This window comes from Solanum tuberosum, unplaced genomic scaffold, assembly GCF_000226075.1.
Source record: "Solanum tuberosum cultivar DM 1-3 516 R44 unplaced genomic scaffold, SolTub_3.0 scf00076, whole genome shotgun sequence".
Taxonomy (NCBI): Eukaryota; Viridiplantae; Streptophyta; class Magnoliopsida; order Solanales; family Solanaceae; genus Solanum; species Solanum tuberosum.
Window position 1 is genome coordinate 1229608 of NW_006239000.1, and position 22481 is coordinate 1252088.

Sequence of the window (22481 nt, forward strand, 5' to 3'; positions counted from 1 at the left end):
GGTGAGGGGGTTGAGGAATTGAGTGGTTTAAGCCTCAAAGAATAGAAGGAAAAAAAACAATGAAAATCATAGTCATTTTTTATTTTTATTTACTAATGAACTAGCTAATCACACACGTCAATTTCTTAGAACATAAATTCATGATAGAGAAAAAAAGTGTGGGGGTGGGGGTTTGAGGGAATTAAGTGGTTTAAGCCTCAAAGAACAGAAGAAAAAACAACAACAATGAAAATCTTAGTCATTTTTAATTTTTATTTACTCGTGAACTAGTTTATTACACACGAGTCATTCAATTTCTTAGAACATAAATTTATGATTGAAAAGAAAGGTAAAAAAACTAAGTGGTAAGAAGAAAAACAACAAATAAAATCATAGTCATTTTTTTAAATTCGTGATTTAATCTCATTGATTTGGCTAATCACGCACGAGACATTTGATTTCTTAGAACATACATTTATTATGGTAGAAAAAGGTGAAAAAATTAAATGGTTTAAGCCTCAAAGAAGAGAAGAAGAAAACTAACAATGAAAATCATAGTAATTTTTTTATTTACTCATGATCTAGTTTGATCGATCTATCTAATCTTACACGATACATTCAATTTCTTAAAACATAAATCCATGATAGAAAAAAGTGATAACATTAATTAAGTGGTTTAAGCCCCAAAGAAAAGAAGAAAAACAACAACAATGAATTAAAATCATAATCGTTTTTTATTTTTGTTTACTCATTGATCTAGCTAATCATGACACATGAGACATTCAATTTCTTAAAACATAAATTTTTGGTAGAGAAAAAAAGGGGTAAAAAATAAGTGGTTTAAGCCTCAAATGAAAAAATAACAATAAAAATCATAGTCATTTTTTTTTATTTACTCATGATTTAGCTAATCGCACATAATTTAAGACATTCAATTTCATAGAACATAAATTCATAAAAAAGGTGAAAAATTAATTCAAGTGATTTAAGCCTAAAAAAAAGAAAAAAAAAGATGAAATCATGATTTTTCTTTATGTACTCTAGATCTAGTCTGATCGATCTAATCATACACAAGATATTCAATTGCTTAGAACATAAATACATGTTAAAAAATAGAAGTGATTAAAAATACCTGAACTTGAAGCTTGATTCATGATGTTCCTTCCTGACATTTTTTTTTTTAGCTTAGTTAGGGTATTTTATTTGGAGTTTAGTGTTGGGATTCACATTATAGTTCACTTAAGTTTATATTAGGAAAAACTTTTATAAGCACTTCTTTTTTCCACAAATGATAAAAACAAATTTTATTAATTAGGAGGTCACCTTACTTTCATTTCTTTTTTGTTTTTCTTGTTTTTTAATTTGTACGTTACGTTTTGCATTTATTTTTTTCAACAGTGACACCTATGCAATAAAATTTTTCTTCCAAAAGTCATAATTACATTTTCCCTTAATTTGCTTTTAACTTTCTACATAGTCAAAGAATTAACTCTTATCTTTGAAACCTTTTTTGTTAGTTTGTTTAATTTTTTATTCAGTTCGAGAGTCTCGATTGATTGTATTGTATAAAAAAATTTAAAGCATAAAATGTTTGCCATCAAGAATATTTTTCATTCGAGATCTGTTTGTTAAATAGAAGAATTCTATTAGTGTGAAGGGTAATCTATTGAACATTATTCGTAGTGTTTATAGAAAATTATACTAAGCTTTATAATTCGATATTAAAAAATATGTTTTTCATGAAAAATGTTTCTAGAAAAATAATTGATACGTTCTTATCTATTTTTTTGTGTTTAATATGTAAGAAAAAAAATATTATCCTAAAAATATTTAATTTAGACAAATAATATAAAAGCTAAGGTGAAGGGTAGGAGTGTGGAGTGGTGGGAATAGAGGCTACGACAGTGGGGGTATAGTGTGTTAGAAGATGGAGAAGATTCAATCAACGTCCCAAATTCTACTAAGAAAGCCATTTCCTTATTTTAAGGAAAGAAAATATTTTCCAAATTATGTCCAACCGAACATGAGAAATTGAAAAATATTTTACAAAAAAAAATCAGTCCATAGAAGACAAACCCTATATATATATATAATCGTGAACGCTCGTTACTCAATCTTATTTATTTCACCATAACTTTTGATGCATACATCAAGTTTGGTCAACTTAACTCTACGAGAATTTGTACTGACAAAATAAGTGACTTAGCTTTCTTTATTTTGATTTTTTTATCACTCTTAGATAAACAACATATTTAGTAAAGTTTTAAAAGTAAAATTCTGAAAAAAATAGGGTGTATATAAAAAAAATTCTCAATAATTATGGAGTAGAAAGGTTATTTTCAAAAAACCCTAGTCAAAATAAAACTCGATCATGTAATATGACTCCATTTAATTAAGATACACACTTATGTATTTAAAATAAAGTAAAACACTTATATTGATTATGAAACCATTATTACTATAGCTTTTGTATTTGCGTTTGAAATTTGTGTTTATTGGTCATGCTTTTTAAGAAAGCAATTATTATACTAGTAATATATACTTATTGATTTGTATGTGATGCTACTATTTTTGGAGTAAAAAAGTTATTATTGAATAAGCATCTAAAAATGTTCATTTTCTAGATTTGATTTAACATCGTATACATATTGTGATTGAACAGTTTGTATTATTTTCGTACTATTTTAACTTAATGTATAAAATTCTCGACAATATAAGTTAAAATTATTATTTAGTTTATACATTCGTGGTTCGGTTTGGTTTTATGTATTATCGGTTCAGTTTATTGGTTTTCAATTTTTAAATACACTAAACCAAATAACCAAACAAATAAGATATTTTTTATCGGTTTTCGGTTTAACCAATAAGAAAATGGTAATAAACAAATATATGACTTCTCTAATAAATTTGACGCGACAAGACAATAATGTAACTTTACAAATGCTCATAAAATAGAAACAATAATAACAAGCATGAAAGAACTACACGTGTAACACGAAGAGAAATTAAGAGGAATAATGTTCTTACTTTAGATTTTGATGGTTTGTATAATGTGCAGTGGTGAACTCAAAGTCACAGTGAAATATGAAATGAAGGCTAAATGACAAAGACATGACTAGTAAGATATTGAGATTAATATTTAATATTTAGGATAAATTACTTATATATTACTTATATACTAATTAGTAAATTACTATAGGCTTAATGGGTTATTGGTTTACCCAATAGCCCAATATTAAAAACCAATACTGAACCGATAATCCGATAATTTTTTTTATAAAATCATTAAAAATCCGTTAACCTAATAACCCAATAACAATAAATCAATAACATTTTTTTCGATTCGGTTTATTGATCGGTTCAATTTTTACACATCCCTATTCTACGGTCAAACTTAAAAATGCGAGATAAAAATATCAATCACGCGAACCATACGAAATAACACGAATTTGATATTATATCTTATGAGGCGTAGATTAATCTTATTGTAAATGTGCAACCAAATTTGCAGTGTCATTATAATCACTAAATTATTTACACCAAATTCAGATGCTAATTTCATTTAGGAGGATAAGTTACAAACACGCAAATCAACTTTGTTTTTTTACATAAAGCTTTCTTGAGTTAAATTACATGGTTTTTCGGTCGAGCTCATGCGCGGGAATTATCCAACGATTTACCTTCTCTGTGTGGATTTACAAGCTATTACACAAAAAGCGATTTACCCTATGAACACTAGAAGTACGGCGGCTTGTCATAAAAAAAGAAAAAAATCAATATAATTCCATATGATAAAAATAGAATGTACGCTCACCTTACTCATACCTTTTGTGGGATTGAAAGGACACCCTGTCCCCCAGACACACACAGAGAGTGTATCTAAACTCGAGTATATTGTCAGTTACAATTATAACAGTCATAAAATGGATAAAATAATTACAGATATCAAATTTAGATCAATAATAATATACCATGTATATTAGTTTCAAGAATAGATTAAGAAAGAAATGAGAGCTTTAAAACTTTAGACTTAATACCAAAAAATAGGTTAAGAAATTTCAGTTTTCTAATCAACAACCAGACTGAGTGTATTAACTATCAAAATTCACCCAGTCTCCACATATTAACATTTTTTTCCCCAGAGTGCTGGCTAAAATATTTACAATAGTTTCTGTATAGCCCTGAAGATGATCACCTTACATTAATTACAGCTCTGGGTTTTCTACCGTTGGATCGTTTTCGCGATGGAATTACGCCATTAAGACATTCATATTTCCTTTTGAATGAGCCATTACTTAGATCCCCATAGCTTCTGTCAAACTTGACAATGTTTGTCACAATGGCATGTACTATGACTTCACTTTTAGGAACCATAATGACTTTTTTCTCAATAACTGATGTCTGTCCACAGCTAGGATCTGTGAGGGCGCTTTCTCTTAGATTCTGTAAGATGGAGTCTTTATCATCTTTGAACACATCTGCTGAAATCTGCACGATAGAATCAAACGTTATAATCACCCCTCGGAACAATCAGTACAACAACATACCCAATGTGATCCCACAATAGGTCTAGGGAGGGTAGGCTGTACGCAGACCTCACAGAGGCTGTTTCTAATAAGACCCTCAACTTGAGAAAAGAGTTCTCAAAACATGCAGAGATCAGTCACACAACATAATGATAAGCTAAAAGACAAATTATCTGACAGATATCAGTTGCAGGGTCCTCTTATAGTGAATGATATGATTGATTGTTCTTGTGATGCCCACAACGTAGGGGGATGATGTGGGCTATGGGTAAATTGTTGACTCAGAAGCCTTCCGGGTCAAGTCCCACCAAAGTGTGGGTCTCTTCTTTTATAACTGTACCAATACAACGTCTTGCATGTTAATCAATCATTTGGCTCCATCAATGAGCATTGCCAAGTATAATTGAGTCTCGCCTCTATATAGGTGATCAAACAGACACCGGCTAAGAGAAGAATATCACCCAGCAAAGGACCTCACAAGTGAAGAATGCCATTAAACACAATGGACCATCTTATTCTTGGTAGCATGACAGTAATCTAATCTATGCCACACAAAGGAATATGCTGGCATGAAAAAACCAGCCTAGGAAATATTTTTACCAAATAGTGCTGAAATAGTCTCTAGCCTCTCAGCAAATTTACCAAGAGGTATACCAATTATAGTAGAAAAACCGATGGCAAGGCCCAAGCCTAAGGAAAATGGCAGTGGGACATAAAACAATGTCTAGAACATTGAGACTCTGCAGAAGATCTACACTCAATATTTAGAAGTTATAACAAGCATGGTACTTATCAATTTATCATCTTTCAGTTTCCACAAGGACAATGGATGCTAGCATGGAATTCAGGAATTGGCTAGGTGTCTTCTATCAATAAAAAGTGAATATAGAAGCCAAAACAGTGTAAATTTCTATGCATTTATCTGAATAAAGTATTAGAACAATGTGGCCAGAGATTAACCAAATTAGTGATTATTCAGATGAAAAAAAATCGTCCTCTCACCTTAAAATCAATAGGAATCGTGATTTCAGCCGATGAACACTTGCAACCATCACTGAAGTTCAATTTCATCATAATGTTAAAGGGATTTGTACTCTTAACTGTCCGCCTGACAAGGAATAGGAGTTGAATAAGAATGTCTCAAGATTGAGAGAGCTTATAACTATAGTGAACATATGAAATAAACCCTCACCTATAACTAATAGGGAAAACTAGCATATACCGCTGAGATAAATTCAAAATTTTGATTAAGAAAATCAATGGGTAAGATTTCACCTTTACTTAGCTACTTTTTTCCAGATTTTTTGCACATCAATGACTTTGAGTTTAGCATACTGACTTTTTATATCAACTATAGTCTTCTTTTCTTTTCCTTTTTGGGCGAGAAAATGGAAACTGTTGAAATAATATTACCTCTCATTGCCCTTTTCTCATTTTATTATGTGTCCAATTTATATTTCTTTATTTTTCCATTTAAGTAGGTTAGATTATGATTAGGGTAATGATATGCAAACAAGAGAGGAAAAAATAAATGATTGTTAAAATTATTTTTTGGATGCTACAGTTCTTAGTTGACAACGAAAACATCTTTCTTTTCAAATATATCCATAACCTGGAAAATGTCTGATCAAGATTGTCGGATAATCTAAACATCCTTTTCTACGTGATATTTTGATGAAAAATCATGAATTACTAATACAAGAGCAAAATATTTTGAACATACAGGAGCAACTATGCCAGAGGAAAAAGTATTACAAAGACACAACAAGATTATATTTCACATTCAACATAGCAAGCTTCAAGTTATAAAACTACCTTTTCAGATAAAGAGGTTGTTTATCCAGGACAGCTGCTTTCATGTTTTGACTTTCTGAAAAAGAAACCTACAGTTCCATTTCAAAAGCAGCAAAGCTGTTACGATAATAGATCCAGAAAGTTAATGAAGGCTAAGGACTAGTACTGATGACAATAATTTACTAAAGGAAAAGAAATACAAGATAATTCACTGTTTTGCAAATGAGACAAGTAACGAGCATCGTAACAAACATCTTCCATTAGCATAGTTTTTTTGTAGCAACAAGATCTCACAGTCAACTTCTTTGTATTTTTTGTTCCTTATGCATCTTCTTGATGCCTTCTTAATGATAACATGTTACTTCATCCCAAAAAGAAAAGGTCAAAAAGGTCTAAGCTACTCACAGTCGGCACAAAAAGTAATTGCTTCACTCAATCGACAGAAAATACTGAGGTAAGTTGAAGTAGCATCAACACTTTTATAGTAGGACTATTCACACTCCCTTTTACTTGCCACATCCCTGCTCACGTTTTTAGAGCTCATTTATCATTGTCATACGGGGTATGTTGTTGTTGTTATCATTGTCATCTCTTGGCTCATATGGTACCACAACAGATTCCGAAAGCCTTGGATCTGCATACCTCAAACAAGAGATACACAGGATAGGTGAACAGAGCCATAGGTCCTCAAAAGAGGCAAGATCTAACCTATGAATTCAGTGTTCCTTTAGGAAGAGGTTCCAAAAGGAAGGTCATAATGTTCTGATTTGCTGCAAAGGTACAGAGCCATTTCCCCAAGTCCTAAAGTAATAGATCATTTTATTTCAATCAAGTCTACATAATTAATCAAAAATATCAAAGGAAAAACTCATAAAGGTCATGGTTTATCAGTGGATAATGCTGACACTATCACTGATTATGCAATTGATGCACCCGCCGCTAGCTATTGATTCCATGCTTATTTTTTTCTATTTAATAACCGTGATTCCTGGCAGAAAAAGAAGGGAGGACGAGGCAAGGCATGCCACAAAATTTTTCCTTCACTTCTTGATTAAGAGGTGCCATGATGTAAGTGTGCGTGGGGGTTGGGGGTGGCTGTGAGAGGAGAGGAAGACACTGAGCCTCCACAGTTCTTATATTCTATAAGAACATACGTGTGTATTCAACATAATCAGCAGAATCTGCAGACATAGCTATAAACATTAACTCACCTCTACAGATTTGATAAAAGGCAATGGTGCTCTATTTCCATGGACGCTTGCCACTGTAAGGCTCCAATTTACATATTTTTCATCTGCAAAACAAGTAAATTGGATAGATCAAAAGACATATTTAATGAATGACCCACTCAAAAGAGGACCAGATCAATTGTAACTTGCTTTGTGCACATTCACACACACTGAGATTGCTTGCAGAATAAACGTACAAGTGAAAATGTCTTTTGATCTCGGGGACTTCAAAATACCAAATGGACAATTAAATGAAAAGAAGATAGGCACAGAGTCAGGTTAGTTACCAAGACTTGAGGCTTGAGTAAAAATGGTCTGGAGAAGATCAATTCTAATAAAAGGTGGGATTCGCAGACTGAGGAATTCCATGACTCCTGTGATTACCTGTTCATAACTATATTGGTAAACATTCTGGAAACAGGATCAATCAAAAGTACAAGTCTTTTTTCAGATCAAGTACCATAAGAAAAGAATATATGAACATGTGAATTTGCATATAGGTCTGATAGCTAAATTTGCATGTAATCAAATGGGAACCATTTGACATGCCTAAACAAAACCATCTGTAAGTCACTTCAAGGACATTTGAGGTTGAGGGAGAGGGGGGAGGGAAGGAAGGGGGGACTTGTGATGCCCCTAAAGCACCTGGTTAATGAATAAATGTTGACTTTGAACTAAAGAGCTGTTAGCACCTACTAAGTCCAAGTCGTCAGATGAAGGTTGAATATCCAATTAGCAATTCCACATGTGAAACCTCACCAAGCAATAGTGTAATGTTTACTATTCAGAATCTACGAACTATGATAACAACTTTCAGTAGCATAGAGGTACAACAACAAAAATATGTTACCTTGTCTACAAGACCATGAATCAGTAGGCTTGCTTTCTTGTCCTTGGGAGTTTTCTGCAAAATAATGGACGAGGGGGTATAAGAGCTAAGTAACAGATGAACTACTACTAATCCAACATATTTGCCATAGATGATAGGCAGAGAATATTTTCAAGTACAGTCACTGCCGAGGTCGCAATATATGAGCAAGAAATATTCACCTATCTTTAACAATTTGATATGAAACTTGTGAAATTTTCATCCTCGGGATAATTAAAGCTTTACTTTCTAATTCCCTCGGAAATCCTCTTATATTTGACCTAGTAGAAAATTCAAAATTAAGCATCTACAGAGCCTAAAAGCCTTTATCTCCTTTTATTTTTTGGCACTGATAAGCAGGGCCTGAATCATTTATCATGGCAAAGTACAGCAGACTAATCAGCTAGGAGTCCCATATGTACATTGTAAGGAAAATGACAGCTTTACCTAAATGATTTAGTGATTGAGAAATAACTGCATTTATTTGACAACAGAGTAATATTTGTTGTTTTTGATTAAAACATGGCAGTACATCTTGAATTGTGAAAATTAAACCTTAAGACACCTTCATAAAGAAGTTTCCTGAACAAGAGGTGAAATCAAAACCATTTACACACTAAAAATAGTTGTAAACAGTTAAATCTTAAATGACAAAGCAAAATTTTGGTTGGGGGGAGGGGGGGGAAGAGATTATGAGGCTCTGATGCATTTTCTTATCATCACAACTAGGGTCGATGGAAATATGGGAAATGTGTTTGCTGATGTTACATTTAGCCCAAGGAATAATATACCTGAAGATTAACTATTACAATCTTTCCACCGCCTTTGAGTGATTTTAGAGGCAAATTACAGGCAGGGGTGATCTGCAAACTGCAAGAGTAGAACAAGTCATGTTATCTACTGACATGACATGATTAAGGGTGAAGAATGATGGAAGTAAATGGTATAACAGTTTAGAGTCAACAAACACTGTAAGAACTCATTATTTTAGTATCATGCATCAGAATTCCAGATTACGGAGGTAGTCAAATAGTTAGTTAGCTTTACCTTGTCCCTAGACATAACACAACATCAGCCATTTTGCAGTGTCTCTCAGCTGGATTCATCTCCTTTGGAGGTAGAGCATCCTGAGGAGAAAAACAAGAGGGGAATGAATGAGGTCAACAACAGAGTCATACATGGAATCATATTTTAGCCATAAAAAACCTTTGACGCGTTGGCTGAAATAACAGATAACAAAAAAAAAATTGAAACTATTACAACTTTTTGTCTTATTCATTGGATGCTCATGAGTGTACAACCTGTCAAACTTCTGTCTATATCTTTAATTGTTACTACTAAAGGGTCATGGAATGTAACTGTACAACTATAAAGAGAAGCCCAGATCCTTCATCCTAGGACTTTGTTATTAAACAAAAAGCTGTTTATGGTTACCTCCCAGTCAAGAACTGTGTCTTTAAGTCTTGCACCACAGCCCACCTTGGAACAACGCCGTGCAGTTTCCTTCAACCCAATAGTTTCTATTTCAAAATCCCTCATATACCTTCATGGGTCAATTCACAAAAATAGACTTTATAAGCAATCACCATAACGTTACCAGAAAACTACATACAATAAACAAAAATTGAGTGAATATACATGAATGTGGGAACATGCATAGTAGCAGAGGATAGCATGCTGCATAAAAAGACGGAATCTTACTCAATTCCACAAGAAGGGCATCGTTCCATAAAAGAATCCCCATGTAATTCAGAAAGCTTCTCCCTTGGAATTCCAGAGCGAAGATGAAGGCCGTCAATGTTCTACCATTTTCAAATAAGAATGATGTTACATTTTAATATCATCCACCAAGGGGTATAAATGTGCACCTTTTTGGAAATAGACAGTTGAAACTACATAGAGTAAATGGAATCTGAGGCTTTGTATTTAAGTAGAATAAACATCTCTTGATCAAGTGAAAGGTCATATTTTAAGCACATAGATATTCCCTCTGTCTCTCATTGGTTGAACTAATTTTGTCGGGCTGAGGGGTAAATGGGAAAAGTTTCGGATGGAAGGAAATGGAGTGAGTAATGGAAATCATCCACACCACTACCATAAAGTATACCCAAACACAATATTAAATTGGAATCAGAAGTGTTGTCTTTGTTATGTTGCTTCTGTTAGGTCAACAGTAAATATACTCAGAACAGAGCAAAACATAAATGACAACATCAATTTATCAACTTCACCTCAATCCCAATCTAGTTAAGGTTGGCTATATGAATCCTCTACATTACCAATCTTTTGGGTGGAATGATAACCGTGTAGGCGTTCATTCAATTGCTGGTTAATGATTATGTCACTATGAATTAGTTGATGTTGGCAAAAAGGGACGAGAGGGAGTTGCTCGGTTATTAAGAACCCCTCACCTCCAACTCTAAAGGTTGTGGGTTCAAGTCCCCAAGGGAGCTAAAGGATGAGAGTTCCTACGGAGGAGTAAAAAAAATTGGTAAAAAGGAGAGTCGACCATGTATACAGTCAAATAGTGCCATGAGAATAGGTCAAAAGAGCTATATTAAACTGAATGATTAAATCTTCAATCTCACCATCATCCAACTTTAATATATCAGTAGACCATGATTCGTTGATTAGCAAAGTAAGCTCAAATTTCAAAATGCTTTTAATTATGCAAATCACTAGTAACAATATCAAAACTATTCTAATGGTTGTGTTGTTTATTTCATACATCTATCCTATAGCATTCTTCCAAGGCAATCTAAGTCAAAGATTAATGGGTGTGTTCAATTGACATCCCTAGCTATCGATTAGCATGTCAAAGATAGATGTGGCTTCAGGCATAGACCCCAAGCAAGAAGAGTGAGCATAGAGTAGCTCTCTCCTCGTTTAACAGAGAGGAACTACATAGGAAACTGGAAGGGGCAGAACAGAGACTTTTCCTGGGAATGGAAATGGACAACTTAATGACTAATCAGAAGAAATGAAAAACAGGAGTGCGATTGGGGGTTGAAATTGCGACTTCATTTAGAAAGCAGCACTAGCTACAAACACAAAGCTGAAGTGATATAATTAATAACCATACAAACGTTAAACACACCCATATAGTAAGAAACCAATGATTCCACACCTGGCTTATAAGAAACTTTAGAAAACCCGCCTTCTCTAGTTCAACTAGGGCCATGTGTGTCATGCTTGGCGTTGCACGATGAAAAGGCAATGATGCTTCTGGTAGCGCTTTCCCTTCTCTCTACAATCAGTTAAATAAAAGGGATAAGAAGATAGAATAAGCCCCATAATTCTTTAGCGGCAAAGAATTGTTATATTATTTTAATCCGTGGAAAATGCTCCAACACTATATACAGACATTCACATCATAACCATTGCTTGATCCTGACAACATTACTGCAATGCTGTCTATCAAATGCCCTAAGGAATAATAGAAGTTATCTGTTCATTTCTCAATGAAAGATAATAATACAAATGCTTGTGCACTTAAGGGTGTACCTAGCAGTCAATGAAGTAGGTAAAAACCTTGGAAAACAGGATTCAAATCCCGCCAAAGACAAAAGAACACTAGTGGTTTATTCCCATCCACCTAAGCCTTTGGTGAGAAGATTTAACCAATACATGTGGTGGTAGAGATAGCAAACACATGGTGGAATAGTCGAGATGCTCACAAACTATCCCGGACACCACAGTTATCAAAAAAATCTATGTTACTCGAACTCTTCAAATATACAGCTAGTTGTGTGTTGAATCCTCTAAAAGCTATGCATTTTGAAGGATTTGACACGAGTACAACATCATTTTTGGAGGCCCAGAGCAACATAGAAAAGAATACAATTGCTTGTGCAATCCATATGCACATATGAACTATAGTGTATTTAATAGCTTCGTCCTACTTAGTAAAGAGATTAGTAATCAATACACTATTAAAAATGAAATAAGAGAACTAGACATTATACACAAACAATAACACATAAAAAGAGAATTGTGGTAGGTATCATGCATGTCAGTAGATTTAACATACTCGCACAGGAGAAAACAGCTCCTCCCATCGTAAGATAGATCATTCCTTTAAGGCCACCTTCCTTAATTCGTGTCATTATTACCAAGCAAAGTGATAGACCTACCAAACAACTTTATTGTGCAAGGTGCTCCTCCACTTATTTATATAACTTTCCAGATCAAATACACAAAAGAAAACTCTGCACCACCTTTAGATGATCAACACCTTGCAGGTAGAAAGAAGGATTGGAGATATTGACTGACCAAATTAGCTAGAATTACGTCGAAAGGGCAGCATTCAATTCTCAAATCTTAACATTTTAACATGGGTATCAACAGTAGAAACATGTCAAGCAATGTGCTTTCAGAAAGAGGGGCTTGCAATTCACTGATATAACTACAACACTACCTGAAGAGTCCAAATACCCTTGGGGCCACGAAAATCAGGTATACCACACGAAGTGGATATTCCTGCTCCTGTAAACACCACTAAATGCTTACTCTGTAGAAGAAACAAGAGTTAGAATGGGTTACTTCTAAAGAGAAAAGCTATACATGGCATAGCTAAGACAAAGACTGTTTTAAGGAGTCACCTTTTGTATCATCACAGCAAGTCTCTCAATCTGCAAAGTTTATGTTTAAAAAATCAGTATTTGTAAGAACACAGAAAATAAAGGGATTCTTCCCCTTTTAACTGATCTTTGACAAGCAACTGAAAGAAAAGGAAGATCCTCCAGCACCAGAAAGTACTGATTTTCCAGAAAATCTTAAACAGCACAATGGATAGAAATTACAGCCAGAATCTAAATATTCAGCAATCAAAATCTACTTAAAATTATCTCCTTCTATTATTAACAATCAGATTTCACTTTAACGTGAGGACAACAAGAGAATGTATTTGGGTCCTAGAATTCCAACAAAGACAAAACAACAACAGAATGGGACAATGGAGATTGTGAAGATGATTTATATACCTGCCAGAAAAATTAAGTTCATTTTTGTTGCCTAGACCATAGATAACGAAAAGTTGGAAACCATATTTTCTACAGCAGTTGGAACTTCGAAATTCCAAATACCATTCCAAATGAACAACCATAAGTTTTTTGAGTGCTATCTAGGTACTCGTACTGATTTCCTACTACTTATCCTTTTCATTTTTTAATCAATGATTAACTAATGCTACCTTAAGCCCTTAACATAGAAGACATGCAATAGCAAAAGGAACGATGATCAAAGCTTAAATGCATAACTCGCATGGATATTCGACAAGCTGCAATAATATTGCTAATAGAAGGATTCCTCATTTCGTATAGTATTGAAGCCCTAAATACATGAAAGTTCTAAATTTGGTGGTGGAGACAAAGACGCTGAGCAGGACCGTCAAGTGCTTACACTGATACTATTTTTTATGGAAAACTGCGTATTATCTAATGAATCGAAAAGACTAAGGACTTTAGAAACTTATCATCCAATGTATAGCATGTATCTCATGAACAACACAATGCATGATACTATCAAAAAGCATTTGAACAAAATAACTAGAAAACTCCCAATGCTTCATGTTTTACACCCCTAAGCAGGCGCAGGCCCAGGTAGAGTCAAGGGGGTATCCGAACCCCTTTGGCGGAAAACTAAACCGTTTATACATGATTAAAATTATTTTTATGTATATATAGTAGACATTGAACCTCCTTTGACTTCTCCGTATATTTACTATTTTATCTTTCGAACCCCTTTTAGTAAAAATCTTAACTTTGCCACTGCCCTTAAGATTTAACAATCCCTAATTAGATTAATGAAATTGAGATTATCAGGGTCCTATCACGCTCAACAATGTGGGATTTAATTCTGGATCTCATGAAAAATCCTAAATGCAAACTACCAAGCAATCAAAATCACCCCCAGTTCCTAAATTTCCATTCTTAATCAAGCACAAAAACCTAAACAAGTTTTATGGGTATTTGCAGTCACATAAAATGATCAAACAAGTTAAACAACACAACAATTAACACAAAAGGAGTAAAGGGTTGCAGAAAAAAGTGCCAAAAAAAAGAGAAAAAATCTCACTTTGTCTTGCAAAAGGAGAGGTGGGTCAAAATACTCAGTCATCCCAACATTGCCCACATCTTCTATAAAAGAGAGCTTTTCAGCATAACCCAGAGACATTTTTTTTTCCTTTGTTCTTCAGGAACAATCTGCTTCTTCTTTATTTTCTCTGTGAAAAAAAAAGATTGATTGATCACTGAAGAATTAGAAGCAGCGGAATACTCTACAAAGTCAGTATTGCTGTGTAGTAAAGATGGCAAAGTATTTACCTTTTTTTTGCCCCCCTTGTTCCCCTTTTTTCTCTTTTATTCCAATTTTTTTATCCGATATTCGAATTGGAGCATGATAAATCTGTATTTGTATTGTGTAAGGCCCATTCGTATTGGAACACGATACATTCGTGTTTGTATCATGTAGGGCCCATCCGTATTGGAGCACGATACATTCGTGTTTGTGTCATGTAGGGCCATCCACATTAGAGCACAATGAATCCGTGTTTGTGTCATGTAGGGCTCATCTGCATTGGAGCACGATAAATCCATATTTGTGTTGTGTAGGACTCATTCGGAGAGAAAATGCTCCCTATTAAAGATTTTTCTACATTGAGGCTCAAATTCGACCTTTGATTAACGGAGAAGTAGCTTTATCCAATGCATCATATTATTTGGTGGTTATTTCATTTCAGCTTGTTTTCATTAAGGGGCATTTTGGTGTGAAAATATTCTTATTTGAAAATTAAAATTGTGTTTGATAATGAACAAAAATTGAAGTCATTTTTTAAATCTAATGAGTAATTTTAAATAAAATTGAATATTGAAAATTCAAAAATATATATAACTAAACATATTTTTCGAAACTCCAAATAGAAAGCAAGAAATTTCATGGCCTTGTAATCTCATTCTGTATCTTTCAGAGGGGCCCAAAAAGTATTTAGTACACTGTCATGAGGGCCCAAATACCTTTTCTATTTATTTCAAATGAGAAGATACCAGAAATGGAACTTTTTACCTTCTTAGGTTCATGTTCTAATTGAACCAAAGACTCTTTTTTTCTACCTTTCAATTTATACAGCAGGAATTCAAATAAAATTAAGATAAAATGAAATTTTATTTGAATTTTAAGTTTTAATTCTTTTTTTTGTGGGGTTGGGGGGTGGGGTTCCTACTTTGTAGGAGACCTTGTATTATTGAGAGCTTTGCTTTTGTGTCCTTATTTCAATGACTTGAAGTTGAGGTTTGAGTAGAACATTGACTTTATTCAATTCTCATTGAGTCAATTTGATTTTTGTCTATTCATTTTGCTGTGCAAATTGATCGATTGGTATTTTACTAGAGCTCAATTAATTTAAACTCAATAATATATAAAATTTGTTATATGTAAACCATTTTAATATTTGAATTCGATATATATCTATTAAAAGATGGAATGGTTTTATGAATTCCATCATTCTTCATAGTGGTTTGCACTCTTTTTAGGAATCAAAGTGATTTAGGCTACTAGTGAAAAGTTCCAATTTCTCTACTAAATTATGTTTCTTTTCTTTCTTACCATTCAAGGACTCACCTTGCCTTAAAAAAAGTTATTAAAAATAGGAAATGAATTTTCAAGTGAAAGTTATGTTAGGGTTTTGCCCTGATTTTCTTACCATAATTTAAGATTTATTTTTTTTTAAAGTAAAAGTACAAAACATTACCATAAATGTTTTTACTTTTCTTGAAAGGAAAATATAATATTCTTTCATATTTGGTTTATTCTTTCCTTTTAGGAAAAGGTTTTGGAGTAGCTAGTTCTTTTCTAGTAGGAAAGGTTTTAGGACTCTATAAATATAAGTTTGTTTCTTCTAACATAATAACAATTACATCCACAATGTAGTCGTTTAAGAGTCTTGTTTATGGGGAGATTTATTCTCTCTAAAGTTTCAATGTTTTTCTTTATATTAATTTTGATATAATAATATTTTGATTTAGTATAAGTTTTTGTTATCTGATTTATCAACTATATGATTTGCAAATTGTAAACTTCCGCATGACGCCCTAATCATCCTTCATAACCCAACAAGTTAAGTTTTCTATTTTTCTAGTGTTCTTAGCTTCTCGCCCTTCAACAAGCCTCGTCTTAATTCTATCCTTGTAGTCTCCCATTTGCACCACCCCACACTCCTAGTCTCACTTCCACCTTTATCTCTTATAATATTTATCTAGATTATATACAAATGTTTTCAAAATAATATATTGTATTCACATAACGAACAAAAGATAAGTAAAAAAAATCTTCAAAAGAATTGATTTCGTCGGTCACTTGAGAATCTACAAATATCTACATTACATTAGAGAGTTTGAATAATCGAGATTCACGTCGTGTAGGCCGTATAGGTGGGGAAGCGCAATCCAAAACTCAAATTTGAAACTTTTGATTAAGAGAGAAGCAACTCCACTCAATACACCACATCTTTTGGTGGTGTTTCCCCACTTTTTTTTATTATTATTATAGATAAGGTCTTGTTTTTGAGGAAGATTTCCAATTGAAAAGAAATACTATGTCTATACAAATCAGATAACATAATAAATTTTGACCCAAAAAAAAAAGATAACATAATAATTAGAATAATACATACTGCTTAACTATTTAAGCTATAAATATTAGATACGGGAGCCTTAAAGCTTAAGACTCACAAGTCCAACTTCAGATGCATGTCTAAAGTTTCACGCATATAGAATTGATTTTAAAGTGACAACATTTGCAATTTGTTTCATGAATTTTGGTTATATTCTAAATAAGAGTCTTGAAATTGGTTATATGTGTAATATACACTTCCCTTGAAGCTCTATATTCGTACAAACATTTAAAATAAGAACAAACTTTAAATGATACCATAAAAATAGACATTTGTGTAAACTAGCAGTGCACTTCCCCTGAAGGCCCAAATAACCGGACTTGATTGTGTGGCCCATCAATATCTCACGAATTCGGATGTAACAACAATACTAAAAAAGGAAATTTTCGCAAATAGTTACTATAATAAATTTAATTATTCTCCATAGCTATAGTTTACATATTTACGGATTGTAGCTACAGTTTAAACTGTCTCGTTTGCATAATTTGCAGATTTGTATAATTCGCAGGTACATTTGTATAATTGAGTTTGAAATAATATAAAGGGATACCCCTGAATGGACAAAGGATTTACTTAGGACTGATGAGGTTTACTTGGGACAAAGGATCAAGAACCACTTTTAGCTTTTGAGTGGTTTGGAAAGAAAAGAGAAGAAGTAGTAGAGGGAAAGAATGTGGGAGACAAGGGAGAATGATTTAGAGAATTAATGGTAAAATAAAATGTTCAATATTATACTTTTAGTGGGTCGAGTTAAATGGGACGGGTCATTAACTGGTTTAATAGATATGTATTTGGCTCTTAAAATTTTGGTTAAAGATGAGCCGGTGAATCTGTAATGATTCATGATATTTTGGAGGATCAAAATTGGGGAAACCAAAAGTCAATTATTCCACTGCTATGTAAACATGTATATTTAAGGGAACAGGTTGAAGAGTAAATGTATATGAAACTTTGAACAGTTGGGTATATTACTGTAATAAAGGGGTGGGAGGCCATTCTAAATGTGGCTGCAGCCTGGGTTTCAGTGCAATCTACTTTTGCAACATGCACACTTTAAATTTATGTGAGCGTAGTTTCAGAGGCGTATTTAGGATTTCGGTTAGATGGGTGCACGATTATGAAAAAATGTATCTTAAATATAAATTTGATCGATTTGACTTTTAGTTCGTAATATGAACCATTAAAGTTTTAAAATTATAGGTCCAAAATATATAATACTACTAGTTTTAAATTTTAATATACACATTTGATTTAATTATATAAAAAATTTGCAATGTTTATTTTTTTAGGAATTCTCAATGTAACACACTTGAAAATTTTGAAAGAATAAAGGAAAAAACAAAAGAAAAATTAGTTGAAACGACAAAAGTGTAACTTCTAACCACTTGGAAAAGTATTACTCAAAGAGACAAGATAGATATAAGATTTAAATTTCTATCATCACTTAGAGAAGTGCACCCCATCATCTTCTCATTATTATATGATACTTTGAACATGGGTTCACACATCTATATTTAAATATTTTTTTAAAAATATAACACTACTATATATAATCTAGAAGGGGAGCATGGGTTCACGTGAACCCACGGCACCCCCTCTAGATACGCCTCTGCGTAGTTTAAAGTTTTAAGAAAAAACAACAAAAAATTGAAATTTGTGATTTTAAATGGTGTCATTAATAAAGATATTTAGAATTTTGGGTTTTAGATGAAGCTGTGTTATTTACTCGAAGATGAGTTAAGTACAAGGGTTGTAAAGAAGTGATAAGTATTCATTTATCCTTAACCAGAGTTCTCAAGTTCGAGTCTCTCTAACTATGGAGTCACCTTTGTTAAGAAGCGTTTTACAGAAATAGGAATCATTGTCAAGAAAAGATCAATTTAGTTAGTAGTAGTACAGCAACTTCCAGTTAGTGGGGCTTGTGAACTTTGTGAAAAGTTGTAGAATGCCTCACAAGACTTGCAAGGTTGCCTAACCAACTGCTAAATCCGTAGTCAAACACTGAAGGCCCAGAATACTCTGGACAAGTGACTCAGTGCTCTAATTTCAATGACCAATTCTAGAAGGAATCTCAAAATTTGAGTTTGAAACCTGGAAATCAGTGACCATAAACAATGGTGGATCTAGAATTAGCATTTGAACTGTTCGAAAAATAAAAATAAAAATATGTGAATGTTGAGATGCTTTTTAATGTCCTGAACCGCTGAGTTAACCTTTTGCATCTTGTTCAACAGATTCAAAATTTGTATATATAAGTACATAACGATATAAAATCTAGGGAAAATGCATAAGTACCCCCAGCCTATATCCGAAATTCCAGAGACACACCTAACCTTTACTAAGGTCCTATTACCCCCGAACTTAATTTATCTATAATATTCTACCCCTTTTCGGCCTACGTGGCACTATCTTAGAAAAATTGGTCAACATGCGCTGGGCCCACAAGATAGTGCCACGTAGGCCAAAAAGGGGTAGAATATTACATATAAAATAAGTTCAGGGGATAATAGGACCTTAGTAAAGGTTAGGTGTGTCTCTGGGATTTCGGGCATAGGCTGGAGGGATACTTATGCATTTTCCCTAAAATCTAAGTCATATGTATACCGTGCAATATTTTGGTGAGAGGTTCAGGTGAACACCTCCCGCCCCCTAGATTTACCCGTCAGTGAGTCAATTAAAAAGTACAAAGAGATGTTATATATATATTCATTTCTTTTGGTTAATTCTCGCAAACCCCAATCCCAAAAATGATTTTAGAATTCATCGATCTGTTAATGTAGCTGTGAAGCAATTGATTAGTTTATTAGCAATTGCTTAAGCACGATAACCAATTTAAAGAAAGAAAATAAATAATATGTTATAACGGTCCAAAAATGTTTATTTATGTCAATAATAATGATACATGGAGAACTTATGCAAGGGTTAACACAATAACACCGAACAGATTGTTATACATGAATTACTTACTTTGAATGGACATATTTATCTTTAAATACTAGTTTAATTCTTGCATAACTTAATTCAAATAGGAGTATTATTTAATGCTTGTCAATCAAATTGTACATTAATAACAGTGGGATTTTATGACTGGATACAAAAGTTTAAGATATAAATGAAGATTTTTTACTTTTGTAATTTTAAATTAAATTTGTATGTAGTATTTTAAGTTTTGACATCTTAAACTTGTTAAGTAGAATGTTAAAATCGAAAAACTTATCAAACATAAGAAACATATACTCCCTCCGTCCTATTTTATGTGGCACTATTTCCTTTTTGTCAGTCCCAAAAAAGAATGTCACATTTCCTTATATGGTAAGTATTTAAAGGTACAATTCTTCTTTTATCCTTGTTAGTCTCACTTAATCTTAAAATAATACTCCAATACATTTATGAGGAGAAAGAAAAGTGAATACTTTTTAAAGGGCAATTTGGTAAACATTTTAAAGTCTTAATTTATTTCTTAGACTCCGTGCTCGATCAAATATTACCACATAAAATGAAACGGAGAAAGTACTTGTTAAGACGGAAAAGTAAAATACTTAAATTAGGGAGGGATGGAGGGAGTATAATTAAGATGGCCATGGAAATATAATAATTAATGGTTCACTCGTCAAGGATGATTCATATTACATTAATCAAAATTCCAAATCAACTTAAGAAAGAGAATCAAAGAAGAAGAAGTAAATCTAAAAACTTAAAAAAAGAAACAAAGGCAAACCACAAAGCCTGACGGGAACTGGGAAGTATAGAAATAGACTAATGAAGCAGTTACTAACTTTAATTTGATGACCAAATTAACAAAGAAAAAAATAAAATAAACACCTAACAGAACCAACTTTCTTTTTCAAACCCCTAAGAAAATACAATTAAAAACTTACATCAACAAATTGAAGGCAAACCATAAACTGAAAACGGCGGCAAGTGATGCTCCGGCGTTGTACTTAACAGCACCGCTATCTGTCAAATCATCAGCATCACCGTTGGGACCATCCGCCGGGGAATCCGCTGGAGAATCAGCCGGCGATGCAGGTGCTGGTGGTGACTTGGAGTGCTTAGGAGATTCAGCACGGGACTCCGGCGCCGGCGCCGGCGCCGGAGTATGAGCAGCCTTGAACAATTCCTTGGGTAATAACACCTTATCAAGCGAGTAAATCGCTAATGGCAGTTTATCAACCAAAGTCGCCGTGATTTTCGCCGTCACAATTTTCGTCTTTATAGTAACTTCTTCACCGTCATTTTGAATGACTACAGCGTACTTCTTAGCTCCGTCAGTAGCTAAGGTGTTCATATCTCCGTTATTAGATTTCAAATTCGAAATCGATTGGTATATAGGAATTCCGTGATACTCGAGCAGTGATTGTTTCCCTTCCGCTGTTAAATTCTTAAATTTAGGCAAAAATTTCTTCATTGCATCATCTCCGGGACAAAATATTGTTAATCCACCATCAACATTGTCGTCAAATGTCTTTTCAGCCGGAGAAGCTAAAAGAGTCTCGGCGAAAACTTTGCAGCCTTTAGCTGACATTAGAGAAGTGAGATTCATTTGGCTTGGTCCTGGAGTCGGAGCTTCAGCTTCGTCTGAGGGCAAAATCGTACTTATTTGAATAACGGAGATGTTGTAAGGAATCTCCTCGATAGATTTAACAAATTTGGCGGGAGGAGGGCCGTTGTAATCAGCCGGACTGAACCCGACTTTACCTCCTTTTAGATCAGTAATGTTTACGAATCCAGAAGATCCGGTAGCTGAGCCGGTGGCTTGGAATATTGTGGCTGCAAGTGCGGTGCCGTTAGTAATCTGGTGAAGCTTTTTCGCGTCGAAGTAATCGAGAAGCACATGAAAAGAGAGAACGTTTTTTATAGTGTTGATAGATAGGTGTTTGGAGAGTAGATCTGACATTCCGGCATTATCTACAACACACACAGTGATGGTTTGCCGGCGGTTAATTTCAGTGGCGAGGTGTGTAGTTGTTAAGTAATGGTTAAAAGTAGAGAACTGTGTATGGTTGGCTAGAATGTGGGTAATGTTGTGAGCTTCAGTGGCACAGAGAAGGAGGACTACGGAGAGAACCACTGCGGCCACAGTGGCCGACGACGGAAGCTGCATGTCGGTGTTGTAAGAGAGAGAGGAACTCCGGTGACTGTGTGTGGGAGTGAGGGAGTTGTTATTGGGGCAAGTGAGATCTCAAGTGACTGCAAATTTATTGACCAGGTACGAACCTTATAGTAATAATGTATTTTTACACACATAACATGCTTTCACACATCCTGATATTATGGGCAACACAGCTATAAAATAACGAGAAAAAAGTACTCTTCATATATCTTATCTTTCCATTGGAGTTAAAAATTTCATTCTAACTAATGATATCTATTACTGGAGCAAGCTGACAGATATTTTGTGAAATTAGTCGAGACTT

At 33.7% G+C, this 22481-nt stretch overlaps 2 protein-coding genes across 2 annotated transcripts; both read right to left on the reverse strand.

Moving 5' to 3' along the window:
* Positions 1 to 3989: 3989 nt before the first annotated feature.
* LOC102582619 (NAD-dependent protein deacetylase SRT1) lies at positions 3990 to 14706 on the reverse strand. Its single transcript, XM_006346070.2, has 14 exons — positions 14472 to 14706; positions 12998 to 13027; positions 12814 to 12906; positions 11524 to 11643; positions 10098 to 10198; positions 9831 to 9939; positions 9444 to 9523; positions 9188 to 9266; positions 8379 to 8432; positions 7816 to 7912; positions 7511 to 7593; positions 6321 to 6388; positions 5508 to 5613; positions 3990 to 4467 (listed from the first exon to the last, which is right to left on the reverse strand). Exons 1-14 carry the CDS (start codon positions 14568 to 14570, stop codon positions 4171 to 4173), a joined length of 1416 nt encoding a protein of 471 aa, XP_006346132.1. The 5' UTR covers positions 14571 to 14706; the 3' UTR covers positions 3990 to 4170.
* Positions 14707 to 20645: 5939 nt separating this feature from the next.
* Positions 20646 to 22387, reverse strand: LOC102582955 (fasciclin-like arabinogalactan protein 1). Its single transcript, XM_006346071.2, has one exon. It carries the CDS (start codon positions 22166 to 22168, stop codon positions 20939 to 20941), a length of 1230 nt encoding a protein of 409 aa, XP_006346133.1. The 5' UTR covers positions 22169 to 22387; the 3' UTR covers positions 20646 to 20938.
* Positions 22388 to 22481: the final 94 nt, after the last annotated feature.

Bases quoted from the DNA above. Each gene is read 5' to 3' on its own strand.
- LOC102582619 (XM_006346070.2), bottom strand. From the start codon at position 14,570: ATGTCTCTGGGTTATGCTGAAAAGCTCTCTTTTATAGAAGATGTGGGC. The intron at 8,433-9,187 runs GTATATTATTCC...ATTATTTTGCAG, and splicing joins TTGTAATAGTTAATCTTCAG to AAAACTCCCAAGGACAAGAA. The intron at 4,468-5,507 runs GTGAGAGGACGA...TCTATCGTGCAG, and splicing joins CGATTCCTATTGATTTTAAG to ATTTCAGCAGATGTGTTCAA.
- LOC102582955 (XM_006346071.2), bottom strand. From the start codon at position 22,168: ATGCAGCTTCCGTCGTCGGCCACTGTGGCCGCAGTGGTTCTCTCCGTA.